The following is an 18,727-nucleotide window of genomic DNA, read 5'->3' as shown; positions in this document are numbered from 1 at the left end:
TCCACGAGGCAAACAAAAGCTTATGGATACGGATTTACATGAGCCCTTGTGCCAGCCAGACTTCAGCAAAGTAAATAAACAAGTACCCTTCTCAAAGCAAGTACCCTTCTCAAAGCCAATGGACTTCAAAATGGTTTTATACATTGCCCTCTGGAGGAGTGATGGGGTAGTCATCAAAATATTTAAAGTTCTCTGAACAATGTGGCAAAATAATGTCATTATCTTAATCATAGCAGAGTTCATTGTCATGTTTATTAAGACCAATGCATGTTATGACAGAAATGATTTGTGGTGATAAAATATTGAAGCTCAAATAACAGACAATTGAATATGGGGAGATTTAGCCTGTTTTGAGGTCCATAGCAAAAAGACCGTCTCACTTAAAAAGTGCCGTGACTAAAGTTAACCGATTAAGTTCAAAATGGTTGCAGCAGCAAATTAGAAGTTACATTGCTTTTTACCAAGTCAAAGTGCATGTTTTGTTTGCACAAATCCAACATGCAACACCCGGTAAACTGTAATTAATGCTGAATGCACAATTATGACATTTTGAGGCTCATTTGTAGTTTCCAAATTGTTCCAAGACAAATATCAATGTCTATATTGACCACAAAAAAAATAAACAAAATCAGAACATAAGAGATTGTTTCAAATTAGCTGCTTCCATCAGTCGGCCCCTTCATCATTCAGTCTTTTTTTCCAATTTTATGCATAACATATGTCCGAAATGAGTTTGACATCTATGCAGCAAGGACACCGGGTGCCACTATGTAGATGGAAACATATTCCTCTAAGGCAGTGGTTGTTAATCTTGTTGGAGGCAGTTTCATATCCTCATTCACCGCACCCTTCTTTCAATGACTTGTGCCCACTAACTGCAGATGAGACTGAGGATTGGACCTCTGGAGCGGAGGATCCACCGAACCCCTGACACTGACTCACCAAACCGCGAGGGTTCGATCAAACCCAGTTTAAGAACCACTGCTTTAAGGCAACGGTGGACACAGTGTCTGATGGTGAGGTAATACAGTTTCCTGAATTGGGTGTGTGCCGTGTTTTATCGGTTGCCACCCACTCACGATGTGAATCTGGGTGAGAATTGTTGTTCATCTCTATATTTGATCTTCGATTGACTGGCAACCAGTTCACGGTGTAGTCCATCTTTTGCCCGAAGTCTGTTGGACTACTCTCCCGCGACCCTCTTCATCATAAGCGGTGTTCAAAATAGATAGAGGGATAGATGGATGGGACGGGGCAATAGCCCTGACAGAGCCGCATTAAGGTTAACTACCTGCCAGGGTGTCCACCATTTCTGCCACTTTTCACATTTAATAAATTCACTTTTAACATGCCAAAGAAAACCCTGATCAAAATCACCGGGAGTTATATGAACAACATTAACAAGGATTTCCTGCCACAATAATTGACTTTTATCATTAACTTATCAGGATAGTACCTTTGGATACCATATAATGCATGATTTCGGTTCGAGTAATGTGTTCTAAACTGGAAAGAAAGGCTTAAATGTAGTTGAGAGGTGGATGTTTCCTCCCGCGAGCTTTTCGTTTTGCGCAGTACGCCACGCTTACATTAATTTGTGAATGAGCATACCATTTAATTATCAGCTCATATTTCAACTGTTGACTTTTCTTGTACTGCCTGACACACTACTCTGAATGACCAAATGGCACATTTGAACAATGTTCTGAATTTCTTAATGGTCTGAGTGAAGCAGTGCGCTCCAAGTGTATTTCCAAATATAAATTGACATCTGGGGGCGGCCTCATGAATTGGATCACTATTTGGCCAATTTCTCCAATGACTGCCACTGAATAAAATGTATCATAATACATACTTATATTTGATGGAGACAAATCATGCTATCTCTCCTTTGCAATGCTGATTTTAAGGTAACTTGGGCCATAGCACCTTGTTCAAGAACACTGCAACAAGGCAAAGTCCTAACTGATCTGAACTGGCAAGGTGTTGGTCACCGGGCAAGCCGTTCCATCACCTGAGCCTGAGTAACCCAATCAATATGAAGTGGGAAGACTCAAAAGTTCAGGCAAACACAGCAAATTTATACAGGACTTTTATTCTGGGTATTTTTTTCAACAGAAGCCTAAAAAGCTGGTCTGTGTTGTCATACAAGTGGAAAGTTACAATTATCTATACCGTACTATATATTCCTCGAATAAGTACAAACAAGCCGACGGGAACACAATACATTCCCAAACTTCAAAAGTTGACTTCAATGCAGCTTGACAGTTGTATGAAAATAACATATGGTATGCTACCATATATTTTCTACATCTTCCACATAAAGGATGCACCCCCATCCTTCGTACAGAGTGAAGAATCAAGAAACCGTTATTGTGGCAACACTAGCTGAGAACAACTAATGAATCCCAGCAGTTTTAGCGATGTGAACTGTTTACACTGACCTGCAATTTATATGGATCACATCAGACACGGTTTACATAGCTCTTAACATGTGCTGTAAAAACAAGTTGCCTCTTGACATTATCGGCAGTTCTGCACTTTACTTTCCATGCTTGTGTCTAGTGCTCAAAGGGATGAGATAATTCCGGACATAAGGAAAAGAACACGATTGGCCACATTGTTCTTATATGTCTCGACTAAACTTAAAAATAGAGATGCATCAATACCGTTCAGCGTAATTCAGCTGCTTAGAAATGCATAAGTGACACATACTTACTTCTCTTCTGCTGATTTGTTTTAATTCCCTGTCTGTATAATGCACAAAATCCATATGGGGTTTTAGAATCCTCCACTTAACAAACACATTTGTGTATGGCATCGAGAGAATTACATCTAAGAAAATGTTCATTTTTGGATTACTTTCCACATTTGACCGCTATAAATCGTTTTTACAGATCCCAAAGCTTATATTTCAAGTTGGTCTACAGATGAATGGAGAGAGGGATGTTTTTTTTCTTCTTCTCCTTTTTCTGGTCAAACTGGCTGCAACATGCCTGCCTTGCAGCCCTCTCATGCAATATGACAAAAGCAGTATGTTGTGTGGAACGTGATGATTTTCCGATGCCAAGTGAAGTCTGTCTGTCTTTTTTGACTTCTACATCCTATCCAGCTTGTGCAGTTTACAATTTCTACATCGTATTTATTTCAAGGAAAGAGTGTTTGATTTCATTGGCTTTTGTCAAGTGGGGATTTTCACAGGCAGTTAAGCAGTGGGGAATCAAGAACACATGCCAGACCCTGAAATGTACAGTACCTCTATTAGACCATGTCACAAAGTTAGGAACTGCTGGGATGTACATTCAGTGACACACAGCTTTAAACACAGAAAACAGAGATGTTACTCAGTAAGGAATCATACTGAGAGATTTACAGGGAGCGTGTTAGTAGTGGAACAAGTCACTTAGTGAGGGATGAGGACAGGGAGCCCGTAACTTGTTTCCGGGAACTGAAAATATTTCTATGATTCAGACTTTATAGCAACGTTTTAATCAGTATATTTTATCTCAGAGATTGTTTACTGTCTTTTCCATGCATACAAAAAAATGCAAATTTAAAAGAGTGGTAAATTATCTTTGAAAGGTGAAGTAGGTATGGCAAACGGCATTGGGACGTATTTGGCAGTTGGGGAAAAATTTCCCAGAGAAACAGGACAAGATTCAAGAAATACATGTGCGGTCAAATCACAGTTTCCAGCAGCAAGATCAGTAGCAGCAACTTCTGTATCATTGAAATTTGAGAAACCAACAGGGATTATTGAGGCTCATTAACTCTTTCAACACTTCATTTTATCATGCCTTAAATTCGAAAGAGTACTTTCATTTGTCAACTAGGTGTTTTGTTTTCTTTACTCAAATGCACAAAATTATATCAACCAATGGAATTGCCTCCTTATTTGGCGCGAATTAAATATTGAAACTTGTCATATGCTAATGCAACGTTTACAAGGGAGTACATTAAGGTTTAGTACATGTATTTTAAAAGCAACTGTCGGAAACTAGAGCCACCACACCAAATAGTGTGTCGACGCATTAAAAAATGACTGCTTCAGATTTGACTTCCCATTTAATAGCCCAAGTGGGTTATTTTGTGGACCGCAAATGTCTCTCAAATTGACGAGTGGAAACAGAGGCAACCATTGAGGTAACCTGCACATCGTCCTTAAGGGTGGAGGGAGAGTGGTGGGGGGCATATACCTGAGAGAGAAAACTGTCTTGAAGGCCCCGATGGAAAATAACTGAAATGTCATCCATGGAAAAGTCATAGAAAGCTTAAATAGTCGGCGAAGAAAAAAAGAAACTGATTATAAAAAATAAAATGTGCCTTGTCAATGATTCATGAGACAAGTGGAATAGTGATATGGTGGACAAGGTATGTGTCCGGAATTCAAGTCATTTGTCTTTGTTTTTACTGTATTTGCAGCAAAAGCTTTTAATTGAATGTTAAGTACTTCAACGTCATTGTGTGAAATCCCTACCTTTTCTGCAGTGTCTCATGGCCATTTTGCACCTGCGCGACTCAGCAATGGTGGGACACGGTATTGTGTCCTTTGGTGGTTTCTTTACAATGTGCCGCGTCCGTGTCTCCAGACCCCACCTAAAGCCACAGGTTTTGTTTCTTCTGGTGCAAGCTCCCCAATCACTCCACTGCCCAACCTCACAGCCATCTATAAATAAATGCACAGAGTGGTGTTCAGGAGAAGCCACAGCAGTATGTCATTTGGAAGCAATCCACAGACCCCAGGTTAAGCTTTAGTACTGACTTTACTCGGATGACACGCATTTCTTGCTTGCGGTCTGCTTATTAGGATTTAGAGAGAAAAATTCAAGAGCATACAGCATATTTAAAACTTTGATGCGAACATGCACATGTTTTTCATACTTGTGCCGTTACCTCCACACTCCATGGTGTTCTCCAGTGGGGCAAAGCCCTCGGGGCACTTGTCAAAGCATCGCCCTTTGTTGAGGTAAAAACCTGACTTGCATTTGGTGCAGAAATCTTTACTGAAGCAAGACTCGCAGTTCTCTATCCTGCACCCTGGAGAGAGAAGGGAAGACATCAGGGTCCATCTGATATGTCGTCTCATCTGGAGTTGATCCAGAGTTTTAGGAATTGGGGAGTGATGTTCGTCAAAGGATTACAAAGTCAGTGCCTCAGAAAAAGCTGCCAGTGCCCTGTGAATCATTTCCCAGCAATGCACAGTAAATCTGGAGCTATTTTTCTTCTTTTGAGATAGCAAACAAATGGTTTACAGATAAGCAGAAACCTCAACCAAGTCCTGCATGTCCACCTGACCTACAGTTCATCAGCAGTTGCACCGGGATTTAACTGTTTGGACATAAAAGTCAAGTAACCATTAAATAATTCTGTACAGAACAGTGAAGTTCAGATGTCAACAGTATGATTCGGTAGAGTAAACATAGATCTGGCTTGCATATCCTCCACGGGAACGTGTGCCAGATTGTGGTTATGAATATAGCAAGTAGCGCAACATCAAACAAACAAAATTGTGTAGACAACCAATGAATTCAAGAAGAAAGTGGTACATACTACTGGAAACAAAGGCCAACACAAATTAAGATACATTTCAGTTATTCTTATTATATTTTTGTTTTTGCAAAGACCTGCTTAATTTCAGTTTGCTTTCAATGTCTCCCTCCTCCTCTGGTCGTGAAGCAAGTCCAGTTTACGGGAATATGCTGAAGTGTGTGTGTGTGCGTGTGCGTGTGTGTGTGTGTGCGTGCTTGGCTGTGCATGTGTGTGTGGGTGTGTATGTGTGTGTGTGTGTGTGTGCGTGTGTGTGTGTGTGTGTGTGTGTGTGTGTGTGTGTGTGTGTGTGTGTGTGTGTGTGTGTGTTTGGTAAACATAGTAAAGTGAATAGAACTTTCATTGAAAAACTGCTTTATCGGAAGTTCAGGTTTTGGACTCAGGATGCTGCAATAGAGCGCCCAAACACCTGTATTCATTATACAGGTGTTTGGGCTCTGAATTGTGTGCCACTGCTGCCAACAATGTCCATTTTTGATAACTGCCAATTTCCACCTATATCCGCTTCCTGGGTGGATAATTTTGTATCTCAAGAGATAAAAATGAAAACAATTGAATCTGACACCAGGTGAGGAAAATAATGGACACACTCTTGCAAAAGACACCGTGATGAATATGGTCATGATGAATTTTGTCTGGTGTGCAAGTCACGGGATAAAGAAGACAAATGTAAGACAATGCTTGACGCATGCAATATCTGAAAAAAATAAAAATAAAAAATATATTTGAGTTGTCATAAGTCACAACATGCTTTTAATAGCATGGTGTGTTCTTGGTATTTCATTTATGACACACACACAAGTCAGGTACATTGCCATCTGTCCCTTGTGACTTATATGTAAGTGGGCAGAAGCATGTCCGTTTCTTGCAGCTTTTAAACATTGTTACTGTGATTTCCCATAGTGTATGTGAAACCAATATACGCAGACGGTTGCACATTTACAGTATCTGTGACCTATACAGGGCCCAGGAAAAGAAATGCTCTCACAATCACACCCCTTAATTACACCATCTTCAGCTAACCATCAGGCCTCCTCCTCAACATTCCTCCAAAACGAGGAGTCCCTCCCCGCATTACTTTGAACCCCAAAGTATGGCCTTAGCCCACTGACTCTCGTCTCACGCTTTCCACAGCAGTCTAAACAAACCATAGACACACACATGCGCAAACACACAGAGCAATCAAGTTTGGTTTGACAACTGATTTGTTTGACAAAGTTTCATGATATACTGAAAAGTGTTGCAACACTAAATCAAGAACATCTTTGGTTATTTCATGTTTTCACACTGTTTTGTTGTGTTTGAAATTATAATTATAATTAAAGTGACTTTTTAAAAAATACAAAGCCACACACACAATAGAGCCAGATTTGAGTAGACGTGTAAACTTGAAGTAAGAACATATCTCGATCTCCCTCTCGGCTACTCACTATTCGGGGACTATTTGCATTAATAAATCACAAAACAATTAGAAAGCACAACACTGTATTTTACCCTTTTACCTAAGGCCCGTCATCATTCCTTTCAGCCCCCCCCCCCCCCCCCCCCAAAAAAAAAAAGAGGAATAATAAGAAAGAAGAGAACATCTGGCTATACTCTCCAGCACTTGCAGCCTGATATCAAATCCGGAGGTATTGACAGTCAAATAAAGCTCGAGGACACATTTACATGATAGTTTAAACTTGTAGTTGAATACCAAAACTAAAAAAAAAAGACAGCAACTGCATTTTACCAATGTAAAATTAAAGTGCTTGGACAGTTTGTTTTCGCAAATAAAAGATAGTTAAGAATGTTCCCCCACAGATGGATGAGGAAGATGGCACATCCATGAGCCTCCCTGGGATTTACAATGCCGAGAGGTAGAGCTTGATAGTCAGAGGTCATCAGAGAATGGAATGAGTAGGGAAGAGATCATTATGACAGAAACCTATCCTGCTGTCCAGTTATCAGGCAAAAGGCTATCTAGGACAGTGTAGGCTATCTTTTACACTGGAAAAGCTCCCACAGTGACCACCAGCAACTTGACGGGCCGAGTCAGTGGATTGTTCAGCAGCTCTAGAAACAGATACAGGGGAGCGGGTTCATTCTCCCAGTGGGATGAACCTCTGGACCACCTTTCAAAACTTCCTTGAGGTGCCTTTGGGAAACTAATGAGAAATAATGAGGTCATCAGATCTCACTGATTGTCTGGTGTTCCAAAGACTTAAAGATATTATCATCATTACCTTGGGCCTGCGAGTTAGAGCACGAAGGCAAGAAGATGTTGGCACTGTGAGAGGAAATTTGTCGCGGCGATAAGATTATTGCAATGTCACTGATGCTGCATAACATGATAAATGCATATTTAACTTGAGACATGAGTCATCAGGAGTCACTTGTCACACAGTAATAAATGCTTGTCAGAAGCACTTGCACCACTTCTACCAAGGACACGGAAAACCTCATGTCAGCTTTGGTCAATTTTTGTTCCTTTGCAGGCTAAAGCATCATGTATAATCATGTAGTTCATGTATATAAATCTGCACTACTGAGAGAAAGGGTGCTAACAATAAAAAGCATTGGAAAATAAAAAAAATTGATTGATTCATCTACACAGAATTTCAAAACAGGTTTTTAATACATCTGAGCAGGTTATGGTTCGTCATACTACTCATCTCAGAATCCTCCTGAAAGCCAACTTGACTTGATGGTTGCATAGCAGTAGTGTCCATTTCTTAAAAGACCTGGCAATAGGAAAGGAAAACAAGCCCTTTTTTCCATTCATTGCTTCCAAGATGAGCAGAACAGCTCTGACCTACTCTCATGGGCTGGGGTTTGGCTGACATGGAAGCTTTGGCTTGCTCACTGCCATTCAAGCATGACATGCACAGCTATGGATGGCAAGAGTTCATGGCAAAGGCCAAAGCTGCCATGTTCCTTCCAACTCTTCCCATCCTGTTTTTTCCCACATGTGTGCACCTCTGCATGCCACTGTCAAACTAAGTGAAGCAAAGATTGTGTTCCTTTCAATCACATTATCCTAGAGAGGAAAAAAAATCGCAGATATTGCAGATATTTTAGTGGCTCTGTTGTTTCCCCACGCAAAGAAATGGTCAATGATATAGCAAGATCTGCTCTTCACAGAGAGCTGTGAGACACACACAAACATGTCTGAGGTTCAGACAGTGGTCAAACACGCATTTATGGAGTCACACAGAAGTATGCTTGTTCAATTTTTCAAAACTTGCAACTGGCCGTTATGTTCTGGGTGAAGGGTTTGGTTTGATGGGATCACTGTATTATCTGCTAAATCTGAAATTGTGGTTAGTAAGGCTGCAATAATTAATTTGAAAAAAATATTTGGTCAGGCAATGCAGTGGAAATACCCGCAAACTTAATAATTCAATTGTCACGATTTGTGAGGTGGTGATGGTGGTGGACTCCAAAAGAGCAGACAGGAGGGAGGAGCAGGGTATATTTGACAAATTGTATTAAAATAAAGTCAGCAGGAACAAAATCTAAAATGTCAGTCGTCTAAACAGAAAAGTCTAATGTACCAAACAATCGTTCGTTTTTCTACTTTCATTCCTTTCATCACTTTGCTGCTGTGAAATGTAAATTTCTCCACTGTGAGACTAATAAAGGCATCCAATCCAATCCAATCCAATCCAATACCACAAGTAAAAATATGTGTTGGGTTCTAATTCTTGTTTCTCATCTGGTTCGGTGTTCAACGAAGTTCTGTGATGAAATACCAGCGGGGACGATAGATGGTGAACAAAAAAACTACTTTATTCTCGTGAAACAAAAGGAGCACACCTCTCGTCGGAGCGGGGAGCCAAGAGCACACGGACCGCTCAGACTAGTTTTGAAAGTACACAGCAGCGATCTGTTGTCCAATCAGCTACGGACAAGTATTGGAAGTCACACAGCAGTGATCTGTTGTCCAATCAGATACGGACAAGTATGTTGGGAGAACATTTAGACTGAAAGTTGATACTTGTTACATTCTGCTTTCACAACTATTCAACTAATAAGCTTCATAATTCCATGTAGTCTAAATTAAACATGCAATAACATAATATGTAATGATCTAAACATGAAATAACATAAAATGTTTACTAATCTAAGCATGAAATAACATAAAATGTTTACCAATGTGCATAAGCACTCTATCAATATGACAAGATGAAACAAACGTGACAGGGTGATACAAACAATGACTCGACATGGGATGGTCGTGCCGGGAGTCCTTTCAACTGCCACTGATTAAAACGACCAACACTGTGCAGATGCAGGCGGGGCCGACAGTGCCACCCGTTTGTCACCAACCGAAACGTGACATCAATTGCAAGAGGGCTTGAGAGATAATGATTCAAATGTGACTAAAACTCCATTGTTCCTAAAGCCAACAATCCGGTCTTTTGCAGTACACCTTCAGAATGCGTTTCACCGATTGCCCATGATGCATACCGTATTTTCACGACCATAAGGCGCATATAAACAATGTAGCCACAAGGGGGCACAAGCCAGTATCTTATTGTGCCGGTCCCAAGCCCGGATAAATACAGAGGGTTGTGTCAGGAAGGGCATCCGACGTAAAAAAAATTGCCAAAACAAATATGCGAATCAAACCTATGAATCGCATACCGGATCGGTCGAGGCCCGGGTTAACAACGGCCGCCATTGGTACTGTTGACCTTCAGGGTGCCAGTGGAAAATGGACTACTGTTGGTCGAAGAAGGAGAGGAGGGAGGTGTGCCCGGAGGAAAAGAGAGAAATGGAACACCAAGAGTATAGAACTAAGAGTAGGAAGTTTGAATGTAGGAACAATGACAGGTAAAGGTAGAGAGCTGGTTGACATGATGCAGAGAAGGAAGGTAGACATACTGTGTGTCCAGGAGACCAGGTGGAAAGGGAGCAAGGCTAGAAGCTTAGGGTCAGGGTTTAAGTTGTTCTATCATGGTGAAGACAGAAAGAGAAATGGAGTTGGGGTTATCTTAAAAGAGGAGTTTGTTAGGAATGTCTCAGAAGTAAAAAGAGTATCAGATAGAATGATGAGTCTGAAGCTAGAAATTGAAGGCGTGATGTTCAATGTTGTTTGTGGGTATGCCCCACAAGTAGGATGTGAGCTGGCGGAGAAGGAGACATTTTGGTTGGACTTTGATGAAGTCATACAGAACATCCCGAGAAGAGAGAGGGTTGTAATTGGTGGAGACTTCAATGGACATGTTGGCGCAGGAAACAAAGATGATGAGGAGGTGATGGGCAGGTTTGGACTCCAGATTAGGAACGCTGAAGGACAGATGGTGGTTGACTTTGCAAAGAGAATGCAAATGGCTATTGTGAATACTTTCTTTCAGAAGAGACAGGAACGTAGGGTGACCTATAAGAGTGGGGGCAGAAGTACACAGGTAGACTACATTTTATGTCAACGGCGAAATCTAAAGGAAATCAGTGACTGTAAAGTAGTGGTTGGTGAGAGTGTAGCCAGACAGCATAGGTTGGTGGTGTGTAGGATGACGCTGGCAGTGAGGAAGATGAAGAAACCAAAGGCTGAAGTGAGGACAAAATGGTGGAAGTTGAAAAAGAAAGAGTGTTGCATGACATTTAGGAAGGAGGTAAGACAAGCACTGGGTGGGCAAGTGGTCCTTCCAGATGACTGGCAAACTACAGCGAACATAATCAGAGACACAGGTCGGAAAGTACTTGGTGTATCGAGTGGAAGAAAGGTAGAAAGGAGACTTGGTGGTGGAATGGGGAGGTGCAGGAGTGTATACAGAGAAAGAGGCTATCAAAGAAGAAGTGGGACACTGAGAGGACGGACGAGAGTAGACAGCAGTACAAAGAGATGCAGCGCACGGTTAAAGTAAAGGTGGCAAAGGCCAAACAAGAGGCCTATGATGACTTGTATGCTCGGCTGGACAGCAAGGAAGGTGAGACTGATCTTTACAGGCTGGCGAGACAGAGAGACAAAGATGGTAAGGACCTGCAGCAGGTTCGGGTGATTAAGGATAGAGATGGCAATGTATTAACAGGTGCCAGTAGTGTGATGGCAAGATGGAAAGAGTACTTTGAAGAATTGATGAATGAGGAAAATGAGAAGGAACAAAGAGTAGAAGACGTGACTGTTGTGGACCAAGACGTAGCAAGCATTAGCAAGGATGAAGTGAGGAGGGTGCTGAAGAGGATGAAGGGGGGAAAGGCACTTGGGGCTGATGATTTACCAATCGAGGTATGGAAGTGTCTTGGAGAGGTGGCGGTGGTGTTCCTGACTGGGTTATTCAACAAGATCTTAGATGGTGAACCGATGCCTGAAGAATGGAGGCAAAGTGTACTCTTGCCCATTTTTAAGAACAAAGGAGATGTGCAGAGTTGTACTAATTACAGAGGAATAAAGTTGATGAGTTTTACAATGAAACTCTGGGAAATAGTAGTTGAAGCTAGACGAAGAGCAGAAGTGAACATTTGTGAGCAGCAGTATGGCTTCATGCCAAAAAAAGAGTACGACAGATGCAGTGTTTGCTTTAAGAATGCTGAGAGAGAAGTACGGAGAAGGTCAGAAGGAATTGCATTGTGTCTTTGTAGATCTGGAGAAAGCGTACGACAGGGTGCCCAGAGAAGAGCTATGGTATTGGAATCTCAGTTTAAACTGAAGGCTATCAGCTACCCCGAGGAACATGGGAATCGAGCCGCCGTGACATAATACGCGGACATAAGGCAAGGTGGAGGAAAAGTTGGAGGAAAGATTCGAGCAATGGATCGCCGAGATAAGAGCGAGCGGAAGGAGCGTTTCGACTGTCACCATCCCACTCAGAGCAGTAACGCTAGCGGATGAAATGAAAATTGAACATTTCCAAGGAGGTCCGTCTTGGTGCTGGCGTTTTATGAAACTGTGCCATTTTCCCATCCGGACCAGGACTTCTGTAGTGCAGCAACGGACAGCGAATTATTCTGGAAAGCTGGCGAAAAGGCTTCGTTTCCTGTTTTGCTTGGCTGCCATGCTAACGGAGAGAAACTCCCGCCGATTGTGATTTTTTAAAAGAAAGACGTTGCCTAAAAAGACATTTCCAGCAGGCGTTATTATTAAGGCAAACGAAAAGGGCTGGATGTTGCCACAGTTTTCCAATGGATTGTGGTTGCTTGGGCGAACGTGTCTGCTGGCACGGTGGTTCGAGCTTTCGGAAAAGTCGGTACCGGTAATGTGCTCTTTTTTTACCATGCCGACCCCTATTGAGTGATGATTACAAAATGTTATCAGTTTGTAATTAATAAATAAAGCACTACCAAACTCAGCTTTGCTCCCGATCTGTTTTTTTAAATACGCACACTTGTATGCCTGTGTGTTGTAGAGGATATGTACCGGTATATAAAATTTGCGCCCTATCAGCCGGTGCGCTCAATGTGTATGTTAAATACAGAAATGGCACACATAAATGAGACTGCGCCTTTTCACACGGTGCACCCTTTGGTCGTGAAAATACGGTAAATGAAATTCAGCATAAACACAAGACAGTGACCTAAAATTTGAATGTTTAAAATCAATACCCAAAAAGACACATCGATTTCTGTGTTGGGCTCATGTGTTTTCAAACTTTAAAACACTCTTTCATTTAAGCTGCCTCCAATTTGTTAGTGATGCTGAGGGCAGTGAGCATACAGTATCTCCACAAAGGCAAAAAGAGAGACACTGAATTTATTTTGTGTGGCGTCATAGAATTTCACAGAAAACAAAGAGTCCAACCACTCTTCCAAGATGTTGACAACCCTGTACCCTGATCAAACTGGATGATGGTTGGCAGTTGAATAGTTGAGGTTTTTGTGGCGTTACTAAACACTAGAAAGGGGCAAAACCAACTATGTTCGTGGCCAGCCTATACAGTATGTGGATGTGAATAGCGTCCCGGGGGCGGGGGGTCTATGGAAATGTTCCCCATGATAACCTTTTGACAGACGTTGTTTAGTGCAGGGGTGGTCAACCAGTCAGAGATGAGGAGCCATTTTTTTAATTATCTTACTGCAAAGAGCCGCACGCGCACGCACATGCACACGCACACGCGCACGCACACGCGCACGCACGCACGCACACACACGCACGCACACATATATCCAAACTCACACTTACAATGCGACGCACAACACATGCAGACACACACATGCGCAGAGACGAAAACACACACACACACACAAAACCATGCACACACGAACATTGCATGCATGACGAGCAAAAGCAACAGGTCCTTGGGTGCTTTGTAAATTTTCGGAAAAACTATCTGCTTTTCTGTCTGACTTTTCAAAGTGAGCAACTTGTGCTTGCGCAGTTAAATCCCTTTTGGAAATTCCTGGTCGTTGTTAGCATGGGGTGAGCTAAAGTGGTGCTGAAGATTTGAAGCTTTGAAATGTGCTAATGACGCCTGACATATAAGGCAGAATGGCTTGCTATTACGTGCAACAAAAAAATATAAACACTGCCATTTTGAGAGCAAACTTGACAAAAATTGTTTACGACTCAAATGATTGATTTTCATCTCACGCACATGCGTGTTGACGTCACCTGGTCAGCTTGCTACCGTCTTTTCACGACTGTAAGTCTCCAATGTCCTCCAAAATGTGCAGTCGTGAAAATATGGTACATAGCGACTGAATGGTGTCACGTTCCGAATGAGGCAGAAAGTAACTGACTCGTAGAAACGAAGTGGGATGTTTGGATCCCCAAGCAGGCGACAGAGACAGAAGATCATTGCAGGGTGTTTACTAACGTAACAAATGGTGCTGGTCCAAAAACAGGTGAACCAGCGGAATTGTAAGAAATAAACTAACCGGCGGTGGTGCAAAAGTAGGCACAATCCCGAAAGAAGATAGACATTTCAGGGACGTGGGGGGGGGGGAAATTCGGACCGGATCAACACACACACACCGAAGCTGAGAAATGATACGGGCGAGATACGAGCTGAACATCAATAATCCGGTGCTAGCGAGATAACTGCGAACCGTATAAATACACAGTGTCTGTCGATGAGGGGATTGACAGCAAGTGGTGGAAGCGGGGAGGCACGGCCCCGCCCCCTGCTGTCAATCCGCACGTGAAAAACGAAAACGGCAGCGCCAAATATTTTTGACGCTCGTCATGTGAAAGCCCTTGAAGAGGCGCATGAAATGGGCCAAAGAGCCGCATGAGGTTCGCGAGCCGCGGGTTGGCCGGGCCTGGTTTAGTGTTTTTAAAGGACACATTTTATATACACACACCCACAGTGTGACAATTTTTCCAAAATTAAATGTTTTCTGGGGGTTATTGGATGGACACGCACAGACACGGGTGTGTGGTTGTCTCTGCACCAATGGGATACTATTATTATTACCGGTATTTCTATCCCTATGCTGCTAAAATACACAATTGCAAAGCAAGCATCCACAATAAATTCAGTACACAGGTAGCTATAAATAAGGCATCAAAAGTAACTTTGTAGGAGCATGTATTGAGCCTCTGGAATGAAATCTGTGGATAATTTTGAGTGTTTCATTAACCTGCAATGCATGTTTTTGAAATGTGGGAGGAAATCAAATTGCCTGGAGCAATCCCACACATGCACAAGGACAACACTCTTTGCACAGGAACGTCGGAGCCGGAATCGAACCCTGCTCCGATGTACTGTGAGGCAGACATGCTCACATTTGTAAATCAGGTTCAGCCTCTATTTATTTGAAAACACTAGTAATACAACATTTATAATGTTCAAACAGATAAATGCCATTGGTTCAAGTAAATAATCATTAACTTAGAATTTAATGACTGCAACAATGTCACTTGCAACTTTTGCCAAGCTCCTGCCAGTCCATGTGTAATATACATTTACACTGAGCCAACTGCAAATACAATATCAATTTACTGTATATATGGAGCACAAATGAGGAGTGTGGGTGAACTAGGAAATTTGATCAGACAGACATGAGTGAAGCCGTGATCACAGCAAACTTGGCCTCAGTCAATCATTACAATTTCATGAGGGTGAATGGAATTTAAAATACCTTAACTTGTTTTTTTACTTTGTGACATACACATAGAGTAGCGACCAGATGAACTTGTTTTGGCCGAGCTTTTACGTCGGATGCCCTTCCTGACACATAATGGCCACGCCACACATCCATTAGAAAGTTTAGGGATGAGGTGGTTGTTACGGATGAGGGTATTGGCGGTTGTAAAGGAAAGCCAAATGTCCAATTGGTAGGAGTGTGGGCAAAGCAAGGAAGGGGTGCAAGATGCACTCTAATAAAAATAATTTGTTTCCCAAGATAAAAAGTCAAACAAGGCTTGTGGAAAGTATGCACATGAACCACACATGAACCACACATGAACCACGAGAAAATACATAACATGAGACAAAACTAAACAATTTCAATAACAATCTTACTGTAACAAGCACTATGGCCATGCTGATTTATTATGTGGCGACCTTAATGTAGTTTGCTCTATTTTGTTTTTGCCAGAACAATCCATAGTGGGACAATTTTGCTTTTGATCATGAAATCTCTGCAAATATTTTTATTGGGAAACATTCACTCCTGACCTTTGAAGATTTTGGTTAATGTCTATAGCTTGAGGTCTTTTGAAGTCAGCATGGTTTGGTAAAAACATTGAAAAACCTTCCAACGATAACTAGATTACAGTATTGTGTCTAAAGGTTTTGGCTTCATTTTAGTATGCCGGCAATGAGTTTGTCTATGAGAACCATGACTTCAAATTCCTCACTTTTTTTCATAAGAAATACTCAGCCAACACCTCTTGCCCCATGTAAACTAATAAAGGATCACTCTCATGCTGTTGCTTAACCCCTCTCTCTCTCTCTCTCTCTCTCTCTCTCTCTCTCTCTCTCTCTCTCTCTCTCTCTCTCTCTCTCTCTCTCTCTCTCTCTCTCCCTCTCCCTCCCTCTTAAAATTGTGATTGGAACAGGGTGCTATATGAGGAGGTGAGGTAGACATTCCATTAATTGGCAAGTGACTAATCCTCAGTGAACTCTGCTTCTTGGCCAAAGTCAACTGGGCTAATCTCCAGCACACCTGCAACCAAAGTGTGAATAAACTGTATAGAAGATGGATGGACACACTATTTAACAAGAGTTACTGACATTTGAAATGAGATATGTTATTGTTATAGAGTTGGAGACCTAAATAAAATACAACACGTGGAAGAATTTTCATTTGCGCAATAAAAATAGATTCCAAACAAAATGATGACAACAGTCAATGTTCAAGTAAAGTAATTATTATATTATACGGTTTGTATAATAATAATAATAATAATAATAATAATAATAATAATAATAATAATAATAATACGAGGGGCGGCCCGGTAGCCGAGTGGTTAGCACACCGGCTTCACAGTGCAGAGGTCGCCGGTTCGCGTCCCGGTCTGGCCTCCCTGTGTGGAGTTTGCATGTTCTCCTCGGGCCCGCGTGGGTTTTCTCCAGGTCCTCCGGTTTCCTCCCACACTCCAAAAACATGCATGGCAGGCAGATTGACCACTCCAAATTGTCCCTAGGTGTGAGTGTGAGAGTGACTGTTGTATGTCTTTGTGTGCCCTGCGATTGGCTGGCAATCAATTCAGGGTGTCCCCCGCCTCGTGCCCAAAGACAGCTGAGATAGGCTCCAGCAACCCCCGCGACCCTAATGAGGAATAAGCGGTACGGAAAATGAGATGAGATGAGATGAGATATTAATACGTTTGTGTAAGCTCTCAGTCGTACAGGAGTGGTCCATCGATGAGAAGGTCTCTTCAGCCGTCATCTGTACAATTTTCAAAATAATAATAATAATAATAATACATTACATTTTAAGCCCCTTTCAAAGCTCTCAAATCTCTCTTTGTGGGCCTATCGTGTTGCTCTGTGACTGGGGAATTGGATTGGATTGGATTGGATTTGCCTTTATTAGTCTCGCAGTGGAGAAATTTACATTTCACAGCAGCAAAGTTATGAAAGAAATGAAAGTAGAAAAGCAAAACATAGGAGCTGCTGGAAAGGCATTTAATTTCTTTAAATATAGGATGACTCATTTAAACAGCATTATCACTCTGCAGTTACTGCTTTATCAAACAGTAGTCAAAATGTGTCTTATGGAGTGGAATCTGCATAAGTCAGCTGCATGTATTTTCACTGTGTACTCCAGTTTCCTCCCACATTCCAAAATCATTCTTGACAGGTTATTGGAGCAATCCAAAAAAATGTTGTTCGTCAATATGTGTCCTGTGACTGACCAGTTCAAGGTGTACTCTGCCAACTGCCCAAAGACAGCTGAAAAAAATTTTTTTTTTCATTTTCCAAACCACTTTATCTTCAATGAGGTCACAGGGGTGCTGTAGTCTATCCCAGCTGTCATTGGGCAGGGGATAGCCTGCCATACATATGCATGTTTTAGAATGTAAGAGGAAAGGGTAGGACCCAGAGAAAACCCACGCAAGCATGGGGAGAGCATGCAAACATCAGAAAGCCACAGCTCGAATTGAACCCAGTACATCTGCACTGTGAAATCAACGTGCTAACCGCTCGACTACCGTGCTGCCCATACGCACAGACACACACACATACACGGAGAGAGAGGGGGAGGGAAAGAGAGAGAGAGGTAAAGAGAGACAGAATGAGAGAGAAAGAGAGAAAGAGAGAGAGAGAGAGAGAGAGAGAGAGAGAGAGAGAGAGAGAGAGAGAGAGAGAGAGAGAGAGAGAGAGAGAGAGAGAGAGAGAGAGAGAGAGAGAGAGAGAGAGAGAGAGAGACAGAGGGAGAGAGGGAGAGAGAAAGATAGAATAAAACCTGTTTATTACTGGATGCTGAACAGATCATGATCATGTTTGAGATGCTCTGGATTGGTCTAATATATTGCGTGTTCAAGTTCCTACCAATGTCCACTAACTTTATACAGCCATTGAATGGTGAGTGATGTAGTGGTGGTTAATTCTAGAGAAGGCTTGGATTGGATTTGGATTTGCCATTATTAGAGAAATTTACATTTCACAGCAGCAAAGTGATGAAAGGAATGAAAGTAGAAAAACAAAATACATGAGCTGCTGGAAAGGCAGCCACTCTCGCTTGCAGGACTAATAATAAATTGGACAATATCATTCTAAGTTTATTGCTCGCAGATGCCGCTCCAGGTGCAATTTTATTTGTTACATTCTCTCTTAATCCGCTCAACAGTTTCAGGGTGTCTTCA

The 18,727-nt window shown here is 41.9% G+C and overlaps 1 protein-coding gene across 1 annotated transcript in view; it reads right to left on the bottom strand.

The window, feature by feature from the left end:
• The window catches only part of rspo2 (R-spondin 2), a 91,006-nt gene that overhangs the window by 31,231 nt on the left and 41,048 nt on the right, over window positions 1-18,727 (bottom strand). Inside the window, exons 4-5 of the mRNA XM_088998144.1 lie at window positions 4,894-5,037; window positions 4,478-4,666 (exon numbers count right to left, since the gene is read on the bottom strand). Coding sequence (XP_088854270.1) covers window positions 4,478-4,666; window positions 4,894-5,037 — 333 coding nt within the window. The remainder of the gene's footprint in view (window positions 1-4,477; window positions 4,667-4,893; window positions 5,038-18,727) is intronic.

The sequence above is a fragment of the Hippocampus bargibanti genome, linkage group LG06 (genome assembly GCF_051943395.1).
Source record: "Hippocampus bargibanti isolate YZ-2025 linkage group LG06, ASM5194339v1, whole genome shotgun sequence".
Taxonomy (NCBI): Eukaryota; Metazoa; Chordata; class Actinopteri; order Syngnathiformes; family Syngnathidae; genus Hippocampus; species Hippocampus bargibanti.
This window is presented reverse-complemented; position numbering and strand designations above follow the sequence as displayed.